Source organism: Rhinolophus ferrumequinum, chromosome 25, assembly GCF_004115265.2.
Source record: "Rhinolophus ferrumequinum isolate MPI-CBG mRhiFer1 chromosome 25, mRhiFer1_v1.p, whole genome shotgun sequence".
Classification (NCBI taxonomy): Eukaryota; Metazoa; Chordata; class Mammalia; order Chiroptera; family Rhinolophidae; genus Rhinolophus; species Rhinolophus ferrumequinum.
In genome coordinates, this window is record NC_046308.1 from 4,518,438 (window position 1) to 4,536,418 (window position 17,981).

Sequence of the window (17,981 nt, forward strand, 5' to 3'; positions counted from 1 at the left end):
CTCTGTCACGCACATGACAGGAAATTCAAAAAGGTACAAGAATGGAGCCAAATCGAAGCCTTTCCCTCCTGTCTGTCTGCAGCTTTCCCAGTCTTACTGGTTTCTTATGTACTATTCCAGGTACTTTACCTGGCTGCCTTCTGAACGGAGTTTGGAATGGGGACGGGCTCTGCTCACTGCCACCAGAGGTCTAGACAGCCTTGCGTAGAGCACTTGAACTTCCAAACCAGGTCAATCCAAGGTGAGAAGAGCTGTCACTGGCTGCCTTACAGGTATATTTATTTGGATGCATGCGCTGGGCGTGCAGTCTGGCCTGCTGAATGGTCTGGTCTTCACTGCGGAAACGAGGCAGGCCCCGTGTGTGACAGTGGCCTGCTCACCTCATGGCTTTCTTCCCTACTGGTTTTATGTGTGGACTCCACATGTGTTCTAACAAGCCAGGCCATTACCCATGCCTTAAAAAACCCCAAATAACTATACAGTCAAATCCAGCTTGAGTGATGGTACCGAGCAAATTCACGAACCAATCAGGTTTCTGGAAACTCATCTCTTATAAACCTACTTGTAAATCAACCTACAGGGAATGATACGTGTATTTCCATGTCAGAGAGGTGATTTGGTCACATAGTCTAATAAGCTAATGGGGTAAATGGGGAAATAACTCACTAACTTGTAAATCTTTGCCATCTTGTTTTTGCTTTTATTCTCTTAACCTGACATTAAGCTGACTGACATCTAATTATCACTAAGCAGTGACCTCCCAGCAGATGACACAGTGACACTAAATGCGATTACTGTTTGTCTCTTCTACAGTTCTCCATAAAAAGGGACCTTACTAATACTTTTTCCAAAAAATATTTTTATTTCTAACCTTTGATAATAAGATACAATCACACAAATGTACAGCTTCAAGAAATCAGGCAACATCCTTCTACCTACTGCCCAAGTCAAGAACTAGAACTGTCAGCCACCCCAGGGACACCTCCTCCAAGTACCACTTCACAGTGACAACCTCTGTCCCCCCTACAGCCACTGTCCCTTTACCGTAGTGACTTCCTTGTTTCTCTCAGATTTACTCTCGAAGTGTGCACCTCTGGTCACTACAGTTTAGTCTGCCATTTAAAACATTTCACGTCTCTTAAACCTGTCAAAAATCTCTAATGACTCTGGTGATGGAACTTACCGCCATTACTCCCTGAAAGCATCTGGCGTTCTTCAGTCAGAATCTGCACTTCTTTCTCCCTGGACATTTTTACTTGATTCCCAGAGTTCTTTCAGTCGTTTCTTTTTTTCTAGGGTTTCCTTTGCTCTTTTCTTCCTTTCTTGCTTTTTCTTCTCTGCCTCTCGCTTGTCTTTGTAAACAAGACTGTTTTCACCGTTGTAGAAAACGTCCACTTTCTCTTGTAGGATTTTCCGAGCTAGCTTTCTGTTTTGATCGACGGATCTTGTCTGATGGCACTGTAAGAGATTTTATAATGTGAAAACCACAGAATGTTCTGGACAGGACCTCAGGAGTCATTCAACTCAACCTAGTCACTTTCCAGATGCGATGGGCCTGAGAGGCTAAGCCACTTGTCAAGAATCCCAGCGAGTCAGTGACAGAAGCAAGGCCGTAACCTTTCCTGCCTCTGCTCGGCCTCCGTCCTGCCCTACACCCCAGCTGTATTATGTGGCTTTCACTGTGATTGTTTATAATTAGGAGTGTTGTTTTGTTTAGGAGCAACGGTAGCCTCCTACCGTTGGAAAACATCCTAACTTGGAAAACATCAGCCGGTATGTCAAAATCATGGCCAGGGAACAAGCACTCTGCACATAAACTTGTCTGTAGAAGGAAAACAGCCTCTATTATTCGTCAACCACAGTGTAATACCTTAGTATTGTGGCAAGTGCCTTGCAAAGCATGTTGATAAAAGAGAAATTCTGTGAAGTCAGGGTGAAAGAACAGTACTACGATGTGTGATCAAAACATGGTGAATGTTTCAATAAACAAACGGATTACAGTGAAAGGTGCACTGCCATTAATCCCCCTCAAAATACTCTCCCTCGCTTTGAACACACTTATCCCATGGTTCTTGCTACTTTCTGAAGCACTTCTGGAAGTCCTCTTTTGTGAGTGTCTTTATGTCATCCTGCAGCATGACAATTCTGTGTCACACATCGCTTCTGGTACGTCAATTTCTGTCAAATAAAAACATTACAAGGTGTGTCCTCATCCACCGTATTCACTGCATCTGGCACCGTGAAACTTCTGACTTCCCCAAAGGCAAAATGATTCGGGACATCGAGGCAGCCATGACAGCGCAACTTAAGACACTCACGTAAGAGGACTTCCAGAACTGCTTCAGAAAGTGGCAAGAACGATGGGATACGTGTGTTCAAAGCGAGGGGGCGTATTTTGAGGGGGATCAATGGCAACGTGTCTTACTGTAAAATTTTTAAAAATTTACACATTCACTGTAGTTTTTGATCACACCTTGTAAAAGCGAATTTGGAGTAAGTTACGTAAAACAGGCTAAACAAAAATTAGGTCAGCTTTCAGAATTTATCTGTTGCTCACGAATGATACTTTTTTCCAAGGAGGAAAAGAAGAGAGGTTGAGGTTTGAAGCAATATGCTCTTGGCTCAGAAAGCTGGCGGTGGAGAACGGGGAACACAGGCTTTGGGTTGGTCTAGGCTGGCTCCACTGCCATCGGACCTCAGGCGAGTTTCGGCTTCTGCCTCACATTCCTTCCCTGTGTCATGGTGACGAGAACAAGTATGGGCTTGTGGGGACTGAGTTAGCGTGTGCGAAGCTGCTCGGGTCAGTGCTGGCCGCACGTTGGCGTGACACAGAATTAGCGCTGGTACGACAAACCTGCCTTTGCTCTCTGTTCTCTACTGTCCTGCAAGGCCGGGGCCGCCTTTCGGGCCCTCTGGCGACACAGAATGGACTGACAGCCCCACTGCAGAGGCAGGGCCCACTGCCACCAGACCAGGAAACAGGAGAGAGCACTCGGCCCTTTCCAAGAGGTTCACGATGGGCGGAAAGCTGGTGTCCTCCGAGCAGATTGGTTTTGATATAAAGAAGGAAGACTCCTCCAGGCGTCGGTGCACTTTCTTCTAGGGTGGAAATGGTTTGCCTCCATTCTCACGCTCAGAAGGGCAGGTGGCCCTGACATTTACCCAAGAGGGTATGGAGGGACACGCATGCTGTGACCGTCCTGGTCAATCAGCCGGGTCGCGAAGGGCTGAGGCTGCTGGCAGACACTTCAGGCCTGCTCGCTGCTCGTGGCCTGGGCGCCCACAGCAGTGCCACAGCCATCCTGCCCACCATACTGGAGGGGCAGCAAGCCTGGCTCAGAGGATCCTGGCAGGAGGAATGTCTCAGGGCAGGGCACAGGCAGGGGACGAAATATGCAGTGCCCTCCAGAGAAACCTCCTGTGGCCATACAAGCCACTTAAAACTGGCAATCCAGGGCACCCCTCCCTCCCCACAGGCTTTGTCCTCTACCTTGACGACGAGGCCCGACGGGATGTGCTTCAGCACCACGCAGTTGCTGGTTTTGTTGGTGGCCTGGCCCCCTGGACCATGTCCTTTCACAAACTGCTCTTCCAGTTCACTCTCATCCAGGGAAAGCAGAGCAGGGCGGTCCTTCCTGCCTGCCATCTGGGCCGGGGTGACGGCTGTTCCTGGAGATAACAAGGCTGGCCTCTCCCTGAGCCAGAGTCCCCACGGCACCATGCACCTTCTGGTCAGGGGTGCAGGAAAACGGAGGAAGCCCGAGGCGCTCATGGAGAGGACCCGTGTGTGTTCAGGACCTGAGTGAGACACAGACACAGCCTGTCAGGGGCACGCACTTGCTCTCAGTTAACTTCAGGTTCTAAGACGGCCTTCAGAAACCATTCCAGCCGACGAGCCCTCGTATGAGGCAGGCGGGCATTGAGGAAGTTAGTGAAGACATTATTGGGCCTCTCCAGCCTGGCATCAGCTGTGTTCTTAGCAGCACGTGCTCTGCCAGCTGATAAATATTTTCTTATAACAGACCAAAAATATCTTCAAAGCACCCAGAGGTGCTGTTTTCTCAGGAAGGAGAGGTTTTGAGTGTGAAATGCAAAAGAACAGGGCTGCAATCTGATAAAGGAATATTAAATAGTACATCCCGCAAGAATTAGGATCTGAGTCAAGTGACACCATTTAAACGTTTGCGAATCTTTGAAATCAAAAGGTAAAGACCACAGTACACAATCGTCTATTTCATAGCTGAGCTTAAATGGTCTGATACAGTAAATATCACTATCAATCAATGTCATAATTGTTGTTTTTCAGTGTTTCCAGTTTCATGGGTTTGAATAGGAACATCTGTTCCCTCAGACACGCTGCCAGTATCGTGATCCAACTGGAATGCGTCGTCAGAACCGCCAAACCAACGGATTCTTATTAAGGTGCCCGTTAGGTTTAAAATACCATGCGAGGTATAGTGAATGATAGGAGGTGAAGAAGAGCGAGACTGTCTTCGAGCTCACACTGTACTCAGAGAGACCGTCAAAGAGAAAGCGGTATTTAACAGTAAGATTTACATAACTACTCAAGATGTCTTAGTTGACAAATAAACAGTATAGAAAGTAACAGCTGTGAGGACATGGCGAACCCCACAGGCCTTTGCTTCTTTTAAGGGGAGGAAGGCAGAAGGACCTGAAAGTTGCTACCTGCTTTCAAAGGTCTCCCTGCTCCCCATGCAAACAGAGGCGACTCATAACATGGGCCGGTTTTCTCATCTGCAAAATGGGTGAATAAGCCCTTCTCCACCCATCCCGCACAGGCATAGAGATCTGAGAAAAAAGCATTCCGGAAAGGGCTTTGTTGGTACCTTGGAAGGCACGAGACAGGTTTTTAACAAAATCCCATCACCCAGTGGATTATGGGAACTACGAATGTGCCACTTATTTTTTTTCGTATTTTTATAAAAATTTGAGTCAAACAGGATACGCCAGGAAGCAAGATCTCAACAGACTGGGATCTTTTTTATGCTTCTTGATTTAGGGTTATGTAGGCACTGAAAACACATGCTGCTCTTTTTAACAAGTGCTTCCGGTGGCAGCTCTAAGGAGCTTTAACCATTGGAAACACTAAATTCTAGCTCCAAGGCAGCTGGTCTCTAACATAGGGCTGCAGTCTAAATAAGCCAACTTCCTAAGCCAAAAGTAAGTGAATACCCACCATATTATTTCCCCAGGCGTGGTCCCAGCTCACGTACCTTTTGCCCACAGTCCATTTTGACTGCTAACACCTGCTTGAGCCCACAGCGCTCTCTAGAGAAGCATGGAGGAAGCTTGATGCAAATGCATGCTGTCAGGCCTTGCTTCTTTGTCAATATGTGCATTCTCTGCTATTGTAAATTTACGTCTACCTTAGTAATCATAATCAGTACAGCTGACACTGAGTTGATACTGGTCATTTTTAGAATGACAGTAGTCTTCATTTCTAAGGAAAACAAATATACTTTTTGTAAAAAATTTATTGGGGTGACAATTGTTAGTAAAATTACATAGATTTCAGGTGTACAACTCTGTATTACATCATCTATAAATCCCATTGTGTGTTCACCACCCAGAGTCAGTTCTCCTTCCATCACCATAAATTTGAACAGATATACTTTTCAGGCCTCACACCAATGCTAGTTTTCGATTCTGTGACTGACATTATGGTCTAAACTCACCTCTTTATGAAGAGTCTGATGGTCAGGATGTTCTTTCGGTCTCAGTGGGTGATAATGAAGGGGGTGTAAAGTGCTCCCTGGCTGTGACTGGATCTATTTTGAAGCAGCGTGCCCATGAAAATTGTACTTTAAAAATTGGTTTTGTTGATTGTGTGTGAAATATTTCACAAGTATCAGGAAGAAAAGATAAATGATAAACCCAGGCACTTGCCCTGAAATCGCTACAACAGAGCCCACTCCCCTATGAATGGCTCCGAATGAGACCAAGTCCAGGTCTCATTCGGATGTCCAGGATGTCCCTTCCCTTATTTCTGCTTTCGATCCACAGAACAAAATTCCTTTGTGTATCAGACAGTGTCTAGTCCCTGGATTCGATTCATTATGGAGCCCAGGGCCTCTCTTGGGGTTTCTCTTCCGCTGGGTAGTAAATCGACCAGGCAGGACAGCCCTGGGATGTAGCGCAGTGACAAAGAGAGGAAGCAAGTCTGAGACGAGGCGAAACCCCCAGACAAAGGGCGGAGGAGGGTGCTTTTATCAGCTGCTTTGTCATCGGCCCACTATTTCCAATCTCTACCTTTCTGTCCTAGTTCAGAACTGACACACACACTGGAAGGTCTCCCACCCAGCTGGAGTTCAAGAAGGTCCCCAGTGTTCGGTTACTGACTGGCTGCTTTGTGTAACAGCTAATTCCAACAGCCAATTGGACGATTCTAAATACTTTTAGTATCTCCTGGAGCTTTGGCTCTACTCCAATGACAGTTAAAAATGACAAACACACCCATGGTTCCACTTCCCCAAAGCCCAGAGAAGAATACAGATTGGATTTCGGTTTTTGTGCTACCCACAGAGCCACCCAAAGTCTTTTGGGGAACAATAAAAGCAGCTCAAATTAGGGCTCATCATGACATTAAAAAAGAAGGAAAAAATGGTAACAAGGAGTGTGAGTAAGGAGAAACCAGCAGCCATGACGAGCTTTGCTCTAATTCCTTTCTGGGAGCATAAGCTTCAATTCAGGGCTGGCTCTCTACCCTGACTTCCTGTCAGCTCTGCTTTTCCTTTGATGATGATGAAGCTTCTGCACTAAAGCTGACTGCAGTTTGGGTTAAAACCTCTCATTGTCCAAGGCCCTTCCCACTTGGTCAAGTTAGAGATGATAGGTGTCAGGCCTTTACAAAAGGCAACGTTCCACCTGCTCAATGATATTTTCAGCATCTACTACAGCCAGGCCAAGCATGGGCCTCAGGGAGCCCTGGGAGCCTGCAGCATAAAAGAAATTAAGGCGTCCATGAATGTGATACCGGCCAGAGCCTGGAATGGGTAACCTGCCTCAGAGCAGTGGTTCTCAAACTTTCCTATGTCCCCGAGTCACCTGGAGTGGCTGTTGTGGGGACCTGGATCCAGCGGGCACACATTGCCCCCTGGCTTCCAAAATCAGCTCAAACGAAGATGGACGTCTAGCTGCACAGATGGCACGTTGGGCTCTGGAAAGTAATTTTGACTGGAGCCAACAGTCACCGGTTTAAACCAGATATGTATGGTGAGGTCGGGTTTGTGCCACCGACAGTTCTAATGCTCTGGAGTGGGAAGGGTGGTAATGCCTTTCCTTTCGTGTCCCTGAGAGAGAGAAAAGATATCTGAATCTTTTCAGGAAAGCATAAGATTGCAATCCCTGGACTCACCTTCTGGATGGCATTGGCCTTAAATTTCACTGTTTAGCTCTTCTTTTAGGGCAAGTACTAGTTTTTCTTAGCCACAGCTTTCATGGTATATCAACCTTGTGGAAACATCATCAGAAATAATCACAGGAACAGATGTGGAGATGAACGGAAATGGGGAGCTTTGGGAAAGAAGACCGTTTAAGTTCTCACTGCTCAAACTTTTCTGGGGATCTTGTTAGGTAGCTACTGGTGCATTATGTCTGGGGTAGGGCCTGAGACTGCATTTCTAACAGCCCCCAGGTGAAGGTGCTGCTGCTAGTCTAGGAACCACACTTTGAGGGTCACGGCTAAGGGCTCTGAGCCAGGGTGCTGCCTGAATCCTGGCTCTGAGCGATCCGACGGCTGGGTGACAGCTCAGGGGTCATGAGGTCAAAGATGGAGACTAAGAGTAATGGATGGGGAAGGGAAATACTTAGAGAAAAGAATGAAATGAATATTGATCTGAGTTAACAGAGGTGACATGGTAATCAAGGGGCTTGAGAAAGGGGGGGGCACCTGAAAAAAGAATACCAAAAATGTTGGCTTCTATTCCAAATATAACGTGAGCCACATGTGAAATCCTAGATTTTCTAGTAGTCACATGAATATCTAAAATATTGTTTCAACACGTAATGAATATAAAAATTATTGATATTTTCAATATTTTTCAAATATGAAGTCTTCCAAGTACGGGATGTATTCACACTCACAGTGGATGTTGGTCTGGACCAGCCTCACGTGCTAGGTAGTGGCCACCATGTTGGATGACGTAGCTCTAGCATCTTGCTACTCAGAGTGTGGTCCACGGAGCAGCACCCACTTGGGAGCTTGTTAGGAATAATGAGGTAAAACGACAGGCCGCAAAACAATGACCTAATCAGTGGTGAAGAATCAAACACAGTGAGCTTGAACAGACTGCCGTGCAACGCCGCCGCTTTAAAAAGACAAAATGGCCAGCTGATGGCACCAGAAGCTAAGTGAGAGAATGGTTTTCTGAGACATGCTTAATAATAACTTGCTTCCAAAGTGAGTTTTGGTGCTCCCTGCAAAATGGGAGTTAAAATAAAGCAGCCTTTCTCTACCTTTCACATCTAGCTCATTCCCATTCTAGTTGCCGGAAGTCCTCAGGGGGGCTGGAACACCCCCCAGAACGGAACCACTGGAACTCTGGCTCAGGATTGAAACACTGTGTCCTCTCCTCGGCTTGGGGCTTCTGCTGAAGATAAAGCACCTTTGTCCCTCCACAGTGAGTGTTTACAGAGAAGTATTCCTCAAATGAGATAAGCATAATAGATTGAGCAGGAAGCACAGAGCTGTTATCTTTGCTTTTGGGGGACAAGGAGATGAGAGTACTCTGGGGCAGGTCTAAATTGAATAGGCTCACTGCTGCACAGTTCAGGAGACAACTAATGAAGCAGATCAAGACAACAGCTTTCAATTCATACGATACCAACATCCCGTTCAGATTTTTAAAACAGAAAACTTGAATCGGATTCAACACAGAGAATGTCCTATTTGTCTGCGTCACCGGGATTGTCTTCTATTTATGGCGCCTAACAGGAACTTTATAATTTATCACCTCCACTATTAAAATAAGACAGAAACACATAAAAAAGCAGCAATAATAACACTCTACATTTTCTCCTAAAAGTCTCAAAGCCTCTATAATCATAATGAGGATGCCTTGTATTTGTTTAGGAATTACATGTTTTCAGAGCACTTTCAATGACATTATCGTACGTGATACAAGAAGCGATGTATACCATGGGGATTATTTCGGGAGGACTCATCTTGGGAGAACATTAGGCAGTCCATTTTTTAAACTAAATGTCTCCTTTCTACAGCTTGTTTCTTTACCTTTCATAGTATCTCCAGGCCTGATCTTTCCTCAGCTCTTTAAAATGTCAACTCATTTTCCTCAACTTTCTCTTCTTGACTCTTCCTCTCATTTTTTTGTCCTGAAAAGGCCATGTTGCTTTGAGGTCAGTGTGAGCTGCGTCAATGTCTCGACTCCATGATTTACTTACTGTGCAACTCTGGCCACTTTTCCTCATCTATAAAATGGAGATAATACCACCTAGGGTGAGAAAAAAATTGTCCATGTTGCCACAAATGCATGAGCACTTTGGATCCCTAAACTGAAGTTCAAAAACTCTGACGTGGGGGATAGGGGTGTTAGATGAGGGTAAAGAGGGACCAATACATGGTGATGGAAAGAGAACTGACTCTGGGTGGTAAACACACAATGTGATATATAGATGATGTAATACAGAATTAGACACCTGAAATCTATGTAACTTTACTAACAATTGTCACCCCAATAAACTTTAATTAAAAAATTAAAAAAAAAAAGAACTCTGACACACCACATACACTGTGGTCTGACCCCACAAACCCAGTATGCAAGCTGATTGTTTCATGGATTTTGGTTTTGGAGCTCATAGTGAAAAGGCTTCTAGAACAGTGTCCTGCTAATTGTTTTCCTCGGTCTGGTCCCTTTTAAGAAGTACTTGGAAACCATGAAATTATCAAAGACATGCTGTTTGGTGAGGTCATAATTGTGGTCTAGGGAAGCAGGTGCCAAGGAGAAAATTATGATGCCAAGATTACAGCTTGAGGGGTGGCAGTTGGCTCAGTTGGTTAGAGCATAGCGCTCATAACACCAAGGTGGCCGGTTCGACTCCCACATGGGCCAGTGAGCTGCGCCCTCCACAACTAGATTGAAAACGACTTGACTTTGAGCTGATGGGTCCTGGAAAAACACACTGTTCCCCAATGTTTCCCCCCCCTCAAAAAAAGAATACAGCTTGACATCCCAGCAGGTTCAATGGAAAGAGAAAACCACCTTCATCGAAGCAAGTCCTGGTTTAAACAGAGATCTCTAGGAGTTTTCTAATACAGTAAAACAATTCATGAAGGGCATAAAAGATGAAAAAAAATTCACATTTAAATGTATACCTGATCATTTCCTTCCATATTTAATGGGAGAGATTTAAAATAGCGTTCCTTATCTTTTGCTGTGGAGAACTGCCCCCTCCAATGACAAACTATTTGTATATAAAAATCAGTGACACAAAGTAACACCCTGGTGAACAGGCACTAAATTTCTCAAGCCATTAGCATCTGGCCAGGATTACAGAATAGCCTCATCTTATCCCAATCAGTGTGAAAGATCTTTGCTATAAAGCTGTCAATTTGCAGGCTTCAAGACAAAAGAGATACTGGAGCAATTTGATGTCATAATATACTTATGTGGTAATCATATCCTCATAACGCCATAAAATAGTGGTGTAAGCTTGCATACAAGTACTGCAAAATCTCCAGTATGGAGGGTTAGAATGGATGAACAATTATTATACTTAATACATTTACTGGAATTTCTGAAGCTTTCTACATCTGTTTTCTATATTCATAAATAATTTCCATGGACTTTAAAAAACTACTTTTTTAGCTGTTTATAAAGCTTTGAAAAAGGCATTTCTTTTCTAGTCCAATTAGTCAAAGGCAATTTCCACTCTGAATTTTTTAAATTAAGACCCCACCGAAGAGCTTAACCTAATACATATGGCATGAGCAACCTTACCAAAACGTTTCACTGCATTAGTTAGTTAACAAGGTAACTGGGTTACTCAGAATATAGCTCCTGAGCATGGTGGCTTATTAAGACATTAATAGATTTTTAAAAAGCTACCTAAAATCACATTGCCAACAACAAAAACAAAACATACACTCTCAAACTGAACAGAGTCCATCTGATTTTGTAGCCAAAGCAATCATTTGTTGTCTCTTGCATGGTTAGGAACTAATCACTAGTATCAATAGCTTTTGGGGTTAATATTTTTCTTGGAAGAAAACACATCTCTTTTCCTGGAGCTGTCTCAGGAATTCACACTTCTCAATCTTCTGTGAGTGCAATATTCTGCATTGTCTCAAATAACAGATTTTGTGATCAACTGAAACTAGAAATAAAACTGCTGGGGTTTTTTTGGGTAGGTTTGAAATACGTTCACCGAAAACAGCTATGTATTTAAAAAATAATTTGATTTCACTTAGGTATTACATGAGCATAATATCCACTGGTGGTCTACTGGTGGATGAACATAATTTGGGGTGGGTGGGTTCAATTTATTTAAGCTTGAAATCTTCCCATACTCTGATAGATTTTGGATAGAGATGGAATTTTTTTTACTGTTGAAACATAATTGTTAGGTATTCTTAGGAGGCTTAGATGCAATGGGATGCCTCCTGGCGTATTTATCATTCCAAGGGCAAATGCATCTCTTGCATCCTAGCTTCTCAGGCCCATCTAAGTGATAGGCAAAGTCCCTTGATTGTGGGGCTCAGGACACTTGCAGGGAAATGTAAAAGCTGGAAAAGGTTAACTAGTCTGAAGAATGGGAGCTGAACAGTGCGAACGAGATGGGCTGGGGGCTCACAGGAAGGACGCGGTATCTTTGTGGTCCTTCGAAAGATGTGCAAAGAGCAATGCTGACACCTACTATGTGCCAGGCCTAAAACAGCCCTGCTGCGTGCTAAGGGCGCCAGAAGGCTCTGCTGAACAAGTAAATGAAGATCGTTCTATTTGTTCTCGGGCCTCGGTGGAACTGTTTTTCCAGGGCGGTGGGCTTTCCTCCCCGCCCCCCAGTCCTTGAAGAGACCCAGGACCGAACCCCAGCAGCCTACGATAAACCACATGCAGGAAAAACAGCTCAGGTATTCGGACCGGCTTCACAGTCAGCAGGGCAGGGCGTCGGGTCAACTGGTTGCGCGACTCAGGGTCGTAAACCGGAAACTCAAGGCTTCCGGGCTCCCAATCCTCTCTCCAGAGCCCTAGACAATCGTGGGCAAGAGTGTGGGTGCCTGGCTTCTCCGCGGACACTTACCTGGCCCCAGGTTTAGTCTCCACCCCCAAAGTTCTGCGGGAACCAGAACCACCGCAGAAGAGGGATCGCAATCGCAATCCCAACTCTGCGCACGCGCCGTACTCCAGTCGTGGTTTCCCTCTCACGCCGGAGGCTCATTCTTACCAACTGCGCATGCGAGAAGCTGAGGCCTCTTTCCCGCGTAACAGCTGTTAGATTCCCAGAGAGCCAATCAGACGAGAGTGTTTGACAGCAGTCCCGCCCCCTCCCAGTTCCCAAGCGTCGGACCTCCCTCTTCCGCTCTCGCTGCGGGAAGGGAAGGGGAAGGTTGACGCGCGCGCCGCGGCTCTGCCGTCTCCGCCCTCTTCCGAGCAGCCAATCGCAGGCAAGACGCCGGGCGCGCGCACGCTCCTTCGAGTTTAACGGTCGCGAGAGGTCGCTCGCTCGACCCTGAATTGAATCGGCAGTGGGAGCGGCGGCCAGGTAAGCGGCTGCCCCTCTGCGGGGAGCTGCCGGTCGCGGGGCACAGGGGACACGACTTAGGAGACACTGTCTTAGCGGAGCCATGAGTGTGCTGATGGGCGAGGGCGGGGACAGATGACCATCACACAACACAGCCCTACCACAGCCTTCTGGCGTGTGGGGACTTTGCCTGCGGCCGTGCGCCTTTTCTAGATTCAGTGCCCTGAGTGACACCCGCGTGGCCCAATCTCAGAGCGCCTCTCCCCGAGGGGCGGGGGCGTTGTGTGATTTTCGACGGGCTTCCTCGGCTTTCTTTAGGAATCACGATTGTAGTTGTTGGAGCGGTGTCTTGTCCTCCAGCCTCCCTTCTGTCTACAGTTTAGGCGACTGCATGGGTTCTCCCTCGCCTTCCCACTTTGACCCGAGAGCCCGCATCAGCAATTGAGGTCTAGCTGTGAACGCGAGAATGTCAGGATCTGACCTCAAAACCTCTGAGATCATCCCTTCCTTCCCCGTCAGGCTCCCAGCAAAGCAAAACTGCACGTTAACTTTTATGTTACCAGCAGACCACTATCAGTCGTTGGCTTTTCTCCAACTCTCTTTTTTGCTAGGGGTTAGGGGGACCCAAAGTCATATTTTGTTGCTGTGAAATAGAAAAATGTCTCTTCTATCCATTCTCCATGATTTTTTTTTTTTTGAATGAGCATTGTATATCGGCTTTTTCCCCTTTCATCCGCACGCCACCCCCATGGAGAAGCATCATTGTATTTCTAGTGGTTTTCATCTGGATCTACTGCATCCGGATTACCTCAACGGGGAAATAATAGAAGGATTGCAGGTCCAAGTCCCTGGAGAGCGTGTGTTTTTCTGGTAGAAGAGCAAGGTGATTTGAATCCAGGTATTTTCGTTTCCAGTTGGAAGGTGCACCCCCAGACTTTTTAAATACCACATTTGTCGTTGGGGATGGACAGAAGCCACTGGGGAGAAATCCATTGAGTTCGGTCCGGTTACCCTTGGCTTTCACACCTGTCCCTGAAGGACATAGTTCCGTTATGAGATGATGCATTTCAGATTGTGCTTTGTAAAACCAGGCCCTAGAAAGTGGGAACCTAGAGGAACCCGAATACTAATTTTCCTCTATTGCACTCCCTAAACTTTCCATTTTGTAAACAGCACAGGTGTTTGTTTTTTCCTTTTTCCCTTCCTCCCTTGTTGTCTTTAAAAAATACATGAATTCCTTAAGAAGGAGGTGTATTGTTTGACCTGTTATATAGCCAGTTTGTGTCTATACCTAGTGTCAAATTTTAGTTCATCTGGCAAGTAGTTTATTTTTTAAGTAAGACATTCGTAGAGTACAAAATGCTGTGTAGAGCAAAATGCATTCCTTCCACCCCCACCTTGTTAACACTTTAACTGGCTGTTTTCAATACCAGAGTAAATACTAAGCAGTTCCCATTCATGTATTCACTGTATAAATCAACAAGCCTGGATACTTGGTACAATTTATTAAACAAATGAACAAAGAATTTAAGTATTCTAATTATTACATAGTAGCATTGTGCCCAGAACCTTGATTGTTAAATATATACAATTCTGAAATATTACCTGGAAAAGATTGATGCTATTTTGCAAATCACCCTTATTGTAAATTTTTTATTGAGATACAATTCACATACCATAAAATTTATCCTTTAAAAATGTACAGTCCATTGGCTTTTAGTATAGTCAGAGTTGTACAACCATCTCTACTATCTAATTGCAGAACTTTTCATCACCCCCAAAAAGAAACCCCATACCCATTTTGGTCACTCACTCCCATTCTTTCCTTCCTCCAGCTCCTGGCAACCATTAATTTACTTTCTGTCTTTAGATTTGACTATTTTAGAAATTTTGTGTAAATGGAATCAGACAATATGTGGTCTTTTACTGAGCTTCTTTTCTTAGCATAATGTTTTCAGTGCCACATTGTAGCATGTATCACTACTTCATTCCTTTTTTATGGCTGAAAAAGAGTCCATTATGTGGACACACCACATTTGTTTATCCATTCATCAGTTGATGTACATTTGGGTGGTTTCTGAATTTTGGCCGTTATGAATAATGTCACTCTCCTTAATGTAGGTTTGTATAAAAGGATCAAGGTTTTCAAAATCATGAAAAGATAGTTGGCTAGGTTTAGTGGCTTTTTATAGTAGTATTTTGTTTTTCCCATTCATTTTCAGACTCTTGGGAGCTTAGGATATTTCACAGTTCTGAATGTTAGCAACTGAAAATGCCTGTAGACGATGAAGCATCTGAAGATGACTCGGATTCAATCTCTTCAAATAGTGAAAAAACCTACATTTTCAAATAAGAGAGCATAACAATTTCTGTACAATATGGAAGATTTTGACTTGGTGAAACCCTTACAAAAAACTTCTGTAGAGTCTGATGTCAAAAATTCTCTTTCTCTTGGACTGAGCTTAAATACTAATAGGTAAGAATTGGGATAGATAGATTTTTAAAAATGTAATGACAAATTAAATTTGTTTTCATAAATTACCAAGTTTATCCAAAGTGTTATAGTTACTAAATTGCATTTCAAACACAAACAGACTGTGATCAGGAGCTGTTCAGGGACAGTTAAGAATGGTTTTAGCCCTTCCATGGTTTTCATTTCTCCCAGAGATGTGGTTTTGCTTGGGGGACATTGTGAAAAAGAACTGGTTTTGCTAGTTATAGTTTTCTTTTTCTTTTTTTTGTTTTTGGTAAATTACAAGCCTATCGTTAAAATTTAGTTGCCTGAATGTTATTTCTACATTTTTAAGTTAACAGGACAAATAATGTTTAATATTGCAGAATTACCTCGCCAATCAGGAAAGTTAACAATTAAAGTTGAATACTAGGAAGTAAGCAAAATACATACATAAATAAATAAATACCCACTCTTAGTCGATAAAATACCGGGGGTGCCAAAAAAATGCATACACATGTCTTGTATTCATCTTTTGTTATCGGTATATATTGAGTATTACAATTTTAACACAGTTTTTTTTCCTTTCTGAAAATGTATATACATTTTTTTGGTACCCTCTGTAGATGCCATCAAACAATACATTTTCTTTTTAAACTTTCCCATGTTTGGTTTGTTTTTAATAATCAGAGCCTGTTTACTCTCATTTTGTACATAGTCTGACAAGCTTGATTATTTGGATTCTACATTTATAACAGCTTAAAACCAGCAGGGAGGCAGGGACCATTAGAGAGGAGATCAGCTACCGTAAAGCTGAAACAGCAGTCCAAGGCCTGGTAAAGGGGCAGATACCTTTACACACAATAGGTCTTCAAGAAATTGTGTATCATAGACAAACAAAGAAATCAATTCCTTAAAAAATTTGTTCATTCTTTGCCCTCCTCAGGAGGAATTTAAGGCAGCTTACAATAATATATAGAAGGAGGAAGCATAAATTAAAGTCGGGTAAAAATGGGAAGAAAAGCATGGGAAATGGTCCAGAAGAAATGTCTGCCATGGTAATCTATACCCACTTGCTGAAAGCTGGCCATGCATTTTGTTTCCTGTATCACTTGGTGGCCCCTTTGAAGCCCATTTCAAGAACAAATCCCTTTTAGTGTTTGATTTGTTGGGAGGAACCTAAATGTGCCTTTCTAATGAAAATTGTGTAACTGAACTTGTCTCCTTTTTCATTGTGACTGGTAGTTAAATTGGCCAAATTTAAACTTGGTTGCTGTAAACCCCTTATAGACAGCATATTATATCCTTCTTTTCCTTAATTTTTGTTAATATTTTCTCTGATCCTAACTGTTTATTATTTTGTTCTTTTTCATTAGTATCCTCTTTTTCACAAATTCTTTGTGAAACAAAGTAGAGTATCAGTAAATAAATGAAAATGGCCTGTTAGTGATTGGAATTTAAATAAATTTTAATGTCCTTAATTATACTTTGTGTTTTTATAAACCAGATCTGAAATAAACTCATCTCCAGTTTGGAAAGGCAGTCCTCCTGGAAAGAATCAGTCTGTTTTACACACTGAATGGGCTAACTAAACACATCCTGAATATTTGCTGCTAATTTGCTTGGCACAACTTTTATTCAAAGATACTGCAACGATAAGCATGAGCTTATCACACCAAATTAGAGGGATCCAGTTAACAAGACTGAGCTGTAATACTGGGCAGCGGAGAAAGAATCTCCATTACAATAAAGGGCTGTTCTTAAAGTGAGATGAAGTAATCCTCTGGAAAAATGTAGATTGAGAAGCTGGAAATGTTTCTTACTATTGTTTAGCAGAAACTTGTATTTTCTGCCGGTACTTCGGAGTGTTTTCACTTCTGAAAAAGGGCTTTCTGTTGTGTTGTTTAAAAAATTAAGTACTGTTTATTGCTATTTTTCTTTCGTGGACAAACGTGATCAGATTTTCAACCAATGAGGTGCCATTAAGAAGGATTAAATATCAGTGGTTTTGTACTGCTCTGCTAAATCTTGAATTGCTGAATTATTCAACACTTTGGCAGAATGAAGAAAACCATTTGAATTATTTATGTTTCAGCAGAAGTAGTCCCCACTTTAGTACAAATGGGGTATCCTCTTTCTCAGGGAAGACCAGACCATCCGTAATTCAAGGTACTGTTGAAGTCCTAACCTCTTTAATGCAAGAGCTGCAAAACAGTGGAAAGACTGATTCGGAACTTTGGAAAAACTGTGAGGTATCTAGTTTTGTTTTATTTTTAGAATTTTAAAATAATTATAAACATGCCTTGACTAAACTCTAAATTATTCGAAATATATATTCTGAAGAGCACGATACTTACGTTATTGCTAAAGTAAAGCTATCGAATATATTAATTGGGGATGATATTGAATGAATGTGAAAAAGATAGCCAGAAGTGTGTTTTAGAAATATATATTTAGTGATTAGACATACTAAGTTATATTTTAAATGTGAACTAAAATGTCTGTGCTCAGAGAAATCCAAAATTGTTAATATTTTTATTGATCCTAATGTTTTAAGTAACTCATACAGAATTGTCATCATTTTGAAAACCTTAATCCATTTTGAAATCTTTTGAATGCTCTAATTATAAATTAAGGCTTCTATTTAGTGCCTTACCGTATTTAGCTGTGATACATTGAGTTATATTGATTTTTCAGGTCAGTGGTTCTTTCTTTGCCTATAGGTTAAATTGTGATATAAAAACTTAGTTAAAAGGATCCTTGTACATGTAAATTTTGCTTATAGAATAATGCCCAAGATAGATTTTTCCAA

General features: G+C 43.0%; 2 protein-coding genes across 11 annotated transcripts in view; one reads left to right on the top strand and one right to left on the bottom strand.

Annotated features, from left to right (window-relative positions):
- Positions 1-599: 599 nt before the first annotated feature.
- MTRFR (mitochondrial translation release factor in rescue) lies at positions 600-12,413 on the bottom strand. Its single transcript, XM_033098214.1, has 3 exons — positions 12,277-12,413; positions 3,491-3,798; positions 600-1,458 (listed from the first exon to the last, which is right to left on the bottom strand). The coding sequence occupies exons 2-3, from the start codon at positions 3,770-3,772 to the stop codon at positions 1,216-1,218; spliced, it is 525 nt and encodes a 174-aa protein (XP_032954105.1). The 5' UTR covers positions 3,773-3,798; positions 12,277-12,413; the 3' UTR covers positions 600-1,215.
- A 222-nt stretch (positions 12,414-12,635) lies between these two features.
- The window catches only part of MPHOSPH9 (M-phase phosphoprotein 9), a 49,003-nt gene continuing 43,657 nt past the window's right edge, over positions 12,636-17,981 (top strand). For 6 of the 10 annotated variants that reach the window (XM_033097861.1, XM_033097867.1, XM_033097866.1 and 3 more), the window contains exons 1-3: positions 12,636-12,738; positions 14,940-15,193; positions 17,265-17,421. In XM_033097861.1, coding sequence (XP_032953752.1) covers positions 15,096-15,193; positions 17,265-17,421 — 255 coding nt within the window. In that variant the 5' untranslated portion in view covers positions 12,636-12,738; positions 14,940-15,095. Of the gene's footprint in view, positions 12,739-13,489; positions 13,616-14,939; positions 15,194-17,264; positions 17,422-17,981 lie in introns of those variants that run through there. The other 4 variants (XM_033097864.1, XM_033097865.1, XM_033097868.1 and 1 more) reach the window with 3 other exon arrangements.